This window comes from Malurus melanocephalus, unplaced genomic scaffold (genome assembly GCF_030028575.1).
Source record: "Malurus melanocephalus ecotype Western Australia unplaced genomic scaffold, MMel_1.1 scaffold_108, whole genome shotgun sequence".
NCBI classification, from domain to species: domain Eukaryota; kingdom Metazoa; phylum Chordata; class Aves; order Passeriformes; family Maluridae; genus Malurus; species Malurus melanocephalus.
The window spans coordinates 1,529,341-1,538,546 of record NW_026623340.1 but is presented as its reverse complement, the minus strand read 5'-3'; the positions used below and the strand labels follow the sequence as shown (position 1 = coordinate 1,538,546).

The window sequence follows — 9,206 nt, the reverse complement described above, 5'->3', positions numbered from 1 at the left end:
AGGACCATCCCTTTCCAGCGCCATGGTTTCCCAGTGCATCATCCACCTGCCCTTCCCTGCATTCCTCCTCACCCTCCAAATACTGGCACCCCAGCTCACCCCACACCCCAAACTACCCTGTCACAGTGCCATCATCCCTCTGCCTCACCCCACAACAATGTGTCATGGCTCATTCCAAAGAGCTGGCACAGAATCACCCAGAAAGCTTCCATCAGATACAACCTCAAATCCACGTGCAGAGGAAAGAAAACACTGGATGGGACAGCAGAATGGGTGTAAGATGTAAAAGCTTGGACCTCCTCGAAATAAAATTATTTTAGCAGCTCTGAAGACACAGGGACAAGTGAGGAGGTGGCAGGACAAGGCCACCAATGCAGCATYCCATGGAGACTGAGCTGTGGCACTCACAGACACACAAACCAACACCTGGAAGTTTCTTACACAGCCCTTCCCTAATCACTGATGCTCCATTTCACACTTCTGGATTTCTCTTACCTGTCAAAGTATTCGAAGGGAGCTGGTTCAAACCCAATCTATTTCCTAGGGAGAAAAGGCCACATGCTTCCCAGAATCCCCTCCCCTGAGCCTCTCAATAGCTTGTCACCCCTTTAACTTCTCTAGCTGATATAAGGGTAATAAATGTGATGTTTGCTGAGGGTTAGTGCATAAACCCTGAACAATGCGAGCTCTCACGCAGACTTCAAAGAGGTGAGGGCGTCAGCTGCTGCCAGAGCATTAAATTTTCATTGCATTTCYATCAGGAATGGGATGTTGCTTCACCACATCACATCTTTTGCAACACTGCCTTTGGCAGATAACTGCAAACTCTGGAGTGGAAATAGGGAGATGGAAAAAACCCTGTCAATGCCTTTGGCAGATCTCTGTTTGACTCTTGCAAGAATCAATGTGCTCTTGCAAAAATCACATTGCTRTTGCAAGCAAAGCCCCGAAGTTCAAATGAAAGAGGATAAGAGACCATGCCTGACTCCTTTTCGTCCTTCCCAGCCTGCACCTCCACAGWGCTTCCCACACACACTGCATTCATCCTCCCTGCCCAGGGGAAAGCCCTTGTCAGTGCCCTATYCTCCCAAAAATGCTTTCCTATTCCCCTCCTCTGACAAAGGAGAGCAAAACCAGATGGTACAATGAGGTTGGAATCTGCTGCTGACAGGTCAGTGGTTTGGGCTTGCAGCAACATTGCAATCCCCACGGATCCTTTGTCTTTTCCCTCCCTCTGAWCTGCCCACAATTGAAGACAGATTTGCAAACAAGGTCAGAAACAAGAAAACTAGCAGCCAAGCTTTCCTCAATCACCCCACAGCCAAAGACAGTCCCGGGACACTGGATTTTACCTTGGGGCAGTAACTTCTYCCTACAAAATCCCTACACAGTACTCAAATGGGGATAACAGGGGTTTGGCTGTTAGCCAGCCAAAGGATTCAGTATTAAGAACAACAAGAATATTGCTCTAGTTTTTCTGCATAAAACACTGGTGAAAGAATTTAGGATATCTGCATTTCTGTGCTGGACCATACCAGAGAGGAGATATGAGCACCAGAGCCCGCTGTTCCAAAATAAATAAACTGGACAGGCAAGAGTTGATATTCCTGTCACTGCAGGWAAGGAGAAGTCACACAGAGATACCCTGATGCACATCCTGGGAGCCCCAAAAAAAGGCAGCCAGGAGAGGGAGCTCAGATCCAGGCTGCAGGTGTCCTCCTCTCTCCCCACCTCCTACAGMAGTCAAATCTGAAACCTCCATCAGGAGCAGAGGCTGAGCCACTCCCTGACCCACAGCAGGACCTCAGGGATGCTCAGAGCGCTTGTGTCACCTGGGGACTGATGGAAACCAGGCCAGTGTGGGCATTAGTGGGGAGACAGGCAAAATTTCAGTATGAGCATGTAAACCCCTGCCTTGTAGCTTGAGGAGATCACCCAGAAATCCTAACCCAGCTGAAGCCTAGGGATAGCCCAGGCACAGGAGGCCCTCATCAGTGCTTCCACCAAATGCTCTTCAGTTTTCCCCCATACTGGAAAGGCTGGCACATTTCAAGACAACGTGTTTGCAGCCTAATATCATCTAGTTTTATTTATCTGGCTACATGCAGGGCTATTTTGACAGATGCATAAATAAGAAATGAGCAAGGTGGTTTCAAATGAATAATTTACAAGACTATCCCGCTCCCTTTTTGCTGTTTATGGCATCCTTGAGAGYGGCCCCTCATTTCCTGGATGTATCAGTTATTTGCAATGCCCCAGCAATGCGGTGGCCAGGCTGCTTTTCCAACTGCTCACCCATCACTCAGCACTGGAGTCTGCAGATTCTGCAGTCACCGTTTGAGCTCCATCCTCCTCTCCCACAGCCCAATGCTCTGAGCCAGCAGCTCTGCAGTTGGACTGAGGGGAAGTTGGATCTAGCTTGTTCTCAGTTTAATTTCTCTTTTGGGAAGTGCTTCCAGTTCTGCAATCAGTAGAGCTTGACTTTTTGTTACAGCAAACCCTGTGATTTAGAAGTTGTGGCTTATCTTGCAGTTAAGCAAGCTCAAGGGACACAAGCCCCATCACTTCCATGGGAACAAGATTTCCCAAAAAGCTGGTATCAGACACAGACAGGGAGGCATTTACAGCCACAAGGAAGCAGGAMGATGCCTGAAGGGGATGATTTCCCAGCAAGCTGTGAGAATTGCTTTGGAGGCTGATGTRAAACACCCCAGACACAAGATCCCTGTGCCACCCATCCCTCACACCACACAGAGAGGAGCAGACAATGCCCTGGCAACCCACAAATCCAGAAAAAAGCATCTCATTTCAGTAAGCTTCCCCAAGCATTGCTGTCATCTGGGCAGACCATTCCTTACAAAGAGCAAAGTCATGCATTTTTGCTGGTTTTGGTCTAACTGCACTTACTTCATACATCTTTCATCTACACAATGGTTTTGCTGCTTCAGCGTAACCATTTTGACTTTGTACTCTTCAACAAGTTCCTATTTCTGCTGGGTAATAGCAGTATTCAATACACACACTCGAYAGAGCTAACTGGGCTTTTAAACAGAAGTATCTTGGCAATTCTGACTGTGAGGATGATTGTCACCAACCAGACTGTGGGCTGACTGGAGCTGCAGAGGACCCACAGGGGTGCAGGGCTGCATAATAAAGTGCAGATGAAGTTCAAGRCAGAAAGCAACAGCCCCAAGACTCCACTTAATGCTGGGCTCTCACTGACCACCACCCATCTGAGCGAGGCATCAGGGCTTGACAGACTCCTCCAAGATCTGAGATAAATATTCATTGAGGAACCTYAACCCATCAGGCCTTCTCAAATCATAAAACCCAAATCTTAGCTGTTAGATGAAGAGAGGCAGAAAACAAACCATAAAACCACACAGTTATGCAAAGTCACGGTGTTCCCTCTGCTTGAGTTCTGCACACAGCTTATCCCTCTTATCTCAAAGGTGGAGATATAAATTAATGCCTCTCTACTGAAAGAGCTGCATTATTTTACTGCAGTTGAGGATCTGACCACCTAATTTGTGAGATGAATTAAATAAGAGTTTTGCATCTGATAATTCAAGTTTTGCAGAGGATCTGCAGGCAGCCAAACTTCCTGGGAGGATGCAGAAAAAATTCTCTAAGAAATATGTGAGCAGAAGACCACCACCACCCACCTGGACTGTGGCAGGAACAGCCTCAGGCACCTGATACTTCAACTCATTAGCAGTTTGCTGAGATTTTGGCAACAGGAAYGGGTAGGACAGGGACCGGTATTTGGGTTTCATAATCTGCACAGGGGGAAGAAAACAGATAAAGAAAAAATCCTTGAAAAAATGCTTGCAACAGATAAAGAAAAAAYGCTTGCAACATATCAGAACAACACAACGAAATAAAACAGATGCCTACAGAGGGCAGGAGGATGAGGCAAGGCTGGGCTTATCTCTGTGCCCCCAGCAGTGACGCCCACACCCACCTTGGTGAAGTTCCAGCGTTGGATGAAGTGCCGGGCGATGTCACGCGCGGCTCTGCCGTGCACCACCGAGGAGATGTCGTGCCAGGGCATCCTTGGTGTGGTGTATCTGTCAATGAAGTCTGCAGGACAGGGGAACACGTTTGAACTTCCTCAGACAAAAGACACGAATGTGGAAAAGCAGAGCGACCCCCTCCTCAGACTGAAGTTTCTTGGACGTGGCACTAAGGGCCCCCATGGCAGGTAACTTGGACTGCAAGTCCACAGACTGTAACAGCCTTATTAGCCCTAAAACCCCTCAAAGGGAGTTTTGCTGCTTCTTCCTAGCAGCCAAACCAAAYCASCCTCGYTAYCTCTGGCTTGGAAGCAGAAAAATATGGTTTGAGACTGAAAAGATGCAGAAGAGAGTTTAGGGGAACRCAAAGACTCCCACTTACCAGCAAAAGGCTTGTCGAGTTGAACCCAGTCTTTAAAGACAAAGTTGCAGTAGTCTTTCCCATGCCAGAAYCTGGTTTCCCCAAGCAGCTCTCCAACACCCGTCTTCAGGCTGCGGATGGATCCTTTATCTGTCCCAGGCAAACAAAACAAAAACATGCTCCAAAGTCATGGCCATCCATTGCACACAGCAGTGACACACTCACAGCCACAGAACAGCTCTGGTGGGACCTGCCAGTCCCAAGCAGCTGAAGCTGGTATCTCCCTAGTCCTCCTGTTGCTTTCAAGGGATGTAGGTTAGTATTTTTCTTCCCTATTTTAATGTTTTTTATGCCATCAGAACAAGTTATATATAGGAGTTCTGTTATGGAAACGAAAAGCAGATGCTGAATTTTATCTTGGACTACATCACCCTGTAACCATTTCCCTTTCCCCAGTTCCATAGCACTGAAATATTCCCATGTGGCAGTCCACATCATGTATATCATCTATTTCATATATTTTACAGTAATAGTGAACTAATTCCACCTTCTCTGCTAGAGGGTTTATTATTTTGCCTCTCTAGCAGCATGTATTGCTTCTAATAGAACTAGTCTTTACTAACTAGAACAAGATGTTTATGTTCCCTGATGAAGTTTTGTGACTTTTATTAATTTTATATTTTTTCCCAAATAGCAATGTCATTTTTGATACAATTTTACATGTTGAACAAATGGATCCTGAATTCCAAATTTGTCTTGATTAAAAGCAGTCTAAAACACTGTACACAGGGATATTCCCTCCTAACAGGAATCCCTTTTCCAGAGCACATATTTGGGTGCAGTGAACTATTTTCCCTCGCTCTTAAAACATCCCAAAATGTTGGTCTAGACCATAAACAGTTAACTGRTGTTATTTCCTGACCCTGAGAGCAGCCTTCATCTATGACACCAAACACTAATGCAGTAATTATACAGCAATTACACAGGAGCAGAAACCTCCTCCTAACYCAACCACATCACCAGGTAACCATAAAACCCTTTGGTACACAAAAAAAACAACTTTCAACAGTGAACAAAACACACACTGGCAGCAGCACAAGACCAGGTGACACAAAGCAAGCCCTGCCAGCGCCGTTGTGACCCTGCCATGCCGAGCTGAGCCAAGCCATGCCAGAAATGCCGTGCAGCAGGCACGAACCAGAGCTGCCTGGGGAAGCTTGAGCTTCTAGTGAGAGTCCAGGTGGAGCTGGGGAATCACTGACTCGACATGCCCGAGTGGSAATGGGAATGCATGGACACAGGCCAACACACGCTCCGTGTGCCGAGCTCCAGTGACTGCACAGTGACTCATGAATGAGCATGAATGGCCACAGGGGAGSCTGCACATCATTTCCACAAACAGATGGAAATGCTTTGTTGCCTGCCAYTATTGTGTAACCAATATTTTATAATTGGCAATTAATGCTTTARAGGAAGATGTTTGTAAGAGGGAGATGCTGAAGAACTGGTCTTCGCTCCATACCAGAAACCAAAGGCATCTTGAAAAGGCACCACACTGGGACAGGCCCTTCCAACACCAGYCCAGAGATGGGAACAGCTCAGTGCTCACAACCACCCAACTCCTGTCTCAAYTGAGTGTGCTTTCCTTGGTTTTAATTAGGAGACAAAGGGGGCACCAACTCTTTGTCSAAACATAGGACTGGAGCAGCCACTCTRCTATTTCCTCTCTCTGTTTGCATAYTTTCCTGCATCAKGCTTACTTTAAAAATATCCAATACAGAACTTCCCAGTTCCAGTAACAACCCCTTCCTTTGCAGGATGAGAGCTGCTGAAATCATCACATAYCAGAATGAGAACTATTTCTGCAACTGTTCCCTGTTGTCATTATTGCAAATTTTATCTTTCCTCTTTCGTTTTTTTGTTTGATTTTATGTTTGTTGCTGTTGTCGTTGTTTTGGTTTRGTTTTTTTAAATTTTTATGTATTTATGCTGCAGTATGCATAGTTTCTGGAGAAGGTTCTTCTGTCAGGATGCCCTCAGAGGAGGGATAAGGATGCTGGGAGAACAACAAGCTGCAAAYGCTGATCCTGGCACCCAACCTCACTCTCACCATAGTTATAATGCAAAAAACATCAGCAGCTAAAGCCTGAAGGGGTTCACAGCTCTGCCTTCCTCCACTTACCCTCCCGAGGCTCAGTGAGCCCCTGTTTGGATTCACTGTGGTGATGGAACATTTTCAGATGGGGCCTTAAACTCTGGATTATATTCGGCTGGCTCCTAGTGGGGGTAGAGTAACCTGCAGAAAGTCAAGATGTTCTATTCATGGCAAAAACACATATCCACCTCTGCCACACTGGGGCCAGCTCCTGCCTGAAGACACCTGACAGACACAGCTCAAACCAGACATCAATTTGCTGAAACTACCAGGGACTGACAGGCAAAGGACCAAATTTAGGACCCAGCTGTTTTTAACCCAAACTGATGTAATGAAGCACWAAGCCATGGCTGTGTCCTGAACTGMCTGCAACCAACACTCCCAACAAGAGGCCAGAGGCAGGAGTAGGATCTGCAGAGAGGGATGGAAATGCCAGTAAGTTCCCACATCTTCAGGAGCTGAGGACTTTCAGGAACGATTTCATGTTGGAAAAATTGCCAAGTTGATCTTTATAATTTTAGCACTGAAGTTATCTTTAATGTTAGGAATTAAAAGCTGCATTTAAATATTCAGCTGTTGAACAGACTTTACTCTCTAGTAAGTGGGTAAATTTGGAAAATTTCCATTTAAGTGAATTTATTTAAACCTAGCTTTTAACWCTAGTCTATGAGAGGGGATAATCCCATTCAGAAACTATTTGCTTATAATAAATCCAAGTTGAAAAATGAAAGATTCAATTCTCTCTTGCAGGAAACAAACACTTCCCAACAATACAAACATTAAGAACCACATACATTATGTGACGTCATCTGATGGCTCATGAAAATTGCTAAWTAGCTAAATAAAAAATCCACATCAAACCTTTCTTCTGGATTTTGCAGTGACACAAATTTACATGTTGACTACAAAATACCATAATTCTGATAGTTAGGTAACTTGTCAACTTTCCTTCCATACAAAGAACACATTGCTTCAGAAATCCTGTGAATGTGCACATACACCCACCCACCCACCTCCACACATCCTTTATATACATGATTTAGTTGAGCATCACTTACTTGACTCACTGTCGATGCTGCTGACGCTGTCAGCATGGTGCATGCCGTGCTTGTGCAGGTGCTTGTAAATACTGAACCTTGAAAACTTTTTGGGTTTTCCTACTCCTTTCATTTTTGATGTGTCTGGGGCATCATCAGCATTTCTCTCGAACAGGTGGCTCTCTGGCGTCAGAGCTTGAGGCTGCAGTGGGACACGTTCAGACGACTCCGCTGCAGACTGAAAAGGCACAAAACATGGCTGCAGGTCAGGTATGAAGAGGTTCCCCTTTAAGTACAGATTCTCATTTGTGTCAGTGCTCAGAAACAGCCACAAAACAAATTTTGCTCTGTGACAGAGACTGTGATGGGAACTAGACATGCTTTCTGGGGAGAGTCTGTTCTGAGGAGGCTCTTGCCAGGAAAGTCTAGTAATATTAGCAGCATTTGATTCCATAAATTATTCTGGATTATTCCTCCCCTTGAAATTCTCGTTCCCCTAGACCTCTCAAATTTTTAGAAATATGTGGTTGTATACAGACACAGGTTAGCAGAAAGTTCAGCAGCTGCTGAGGGCACAAGTATTGAGAATTTCAGAGCATTCTGCAAGCATTCACTGTGCATTTCTAGCTAGGTTTTGTTCACAAAAGAGAGGCTGCCCAAAGAGGCTGTGGTTGCCCCATCCCTSGAAGTGTTCAAGGCCAGGCAGGATGGGRCTCTGAGAAACCTGGTCTAGTGAAAATCATCCCTGCCCACAGCATGGGGTTGAAACACGATGCTCTTTAAGTTCCCTTCCAATCCAAAGCATTCTAAGATTGTACAAGTCTAGGAGCACAGATTTCAAACTGTGACTGCTGTTCCAAGCTCCAGGGGAAAACCAGCTCTCCTATCCCTAGCAAGGGCTGGTCAGCACCCAGCCTGAAGAGCCATTCAATGCTTAGATCCTTCCTCCTCCTCATCACTTATTCATCATTACAGCTCYGAAACCCAACCTTATGCTCAGAAGAGGACAGAGCCCATTCACCCCTGCCAGAGACCATCTGTGGGTGACCATGGCCACCAKCTGGGCCCAGCCCACTTACTGCCAGGTTGGCTGTGGACACGGATTTGATGGCAGTGGCACGTTTGACGCTGCCCACGTCGGTCAGGCGGTGCTCGTCGTCGTCCCAGCGCCCGTACGCCAGGTCGATGCCACCCACGAACGCCACGGACTGGTCMACAATCACCAGCTTCTCGTGGTGGGCCCACAGGTACACAGAGGAGGACACGTGGTCTGGGTGCCTCATCACCTGTGGAGGAAACCAGCACTCGAGCTCAGCATCACTGTCAAATTTAAATTCTGCCAGGCACAGAGCTGTCCAGTCTTTTTTGGTTGCTTGGGGTTTTTGGGGAAACGCTGGAGCTGTTAATGGATGCATTCACTGCTTAACTACTGAATTTATTCCATTTCCCCACAGCTGAGGTCAGCCATATGGCAGGCAAGTGTTTCCCCAAGATGCAGGAATCCCATACAGCAATGGTTACTGATGTTGGGAKAGGTCATCCTTAAACAGTTTCATAAGAGTACCATAGTCAAGAAACTGCTTCAACAAATAAAATCMTACTTTCAGTTGAGCAGAAGCTGAGCTTTCACACACAGA

At 46.1% G+C, this 9,206-nt stretch overlaps 1 protein-coding gene across 3 annotated transcripts in view; it reads right to left on the bottom strand.

The window, feature by feature from the left end:
* Positions 1 to 9,206, bottom strand: part of PLD1 (phospholipase D1) — a 65,252-nt gene that overhangs the window by 9,830 nt on the left and 46,216 nt on the right. For 2 of the 3 annotated variants that reach the window (XM_057369394.1, XM_057369393.1), the window contains 6 exons: positions 8,649 to 8,855; positions 7,591 to 7,807; positions 6,560 to 6,673; positions 4,399 to 4,527; positions 3,965 to 4,083; positions 3,666 to 3,779 (listed from right to left, as the gene is read on the bottom strand). In XM_057369394.1, the coding sequence (XP_057225377.1) occupies positions 3,666 to 3,779; positions 3,965 to 4,083; positions 4,399 to 4,527; positions 6,560 to 6,673; positions 7,591 to 7,807; positions 8,649 to 8,855 (900 nt within the window). The remainder of the gene's footprint in view (positions 1 to 3,665; positions 3,780 to 3,964; positions 4,084 to 4,398; positions 4,528 to 6,559; positions 6,674 to 7,590; positions 7,808 to 8,648; positions 8,856 to 9,206) is intronic. The other variant, XM_057369395.1, reaches the window with a different exon arrangement.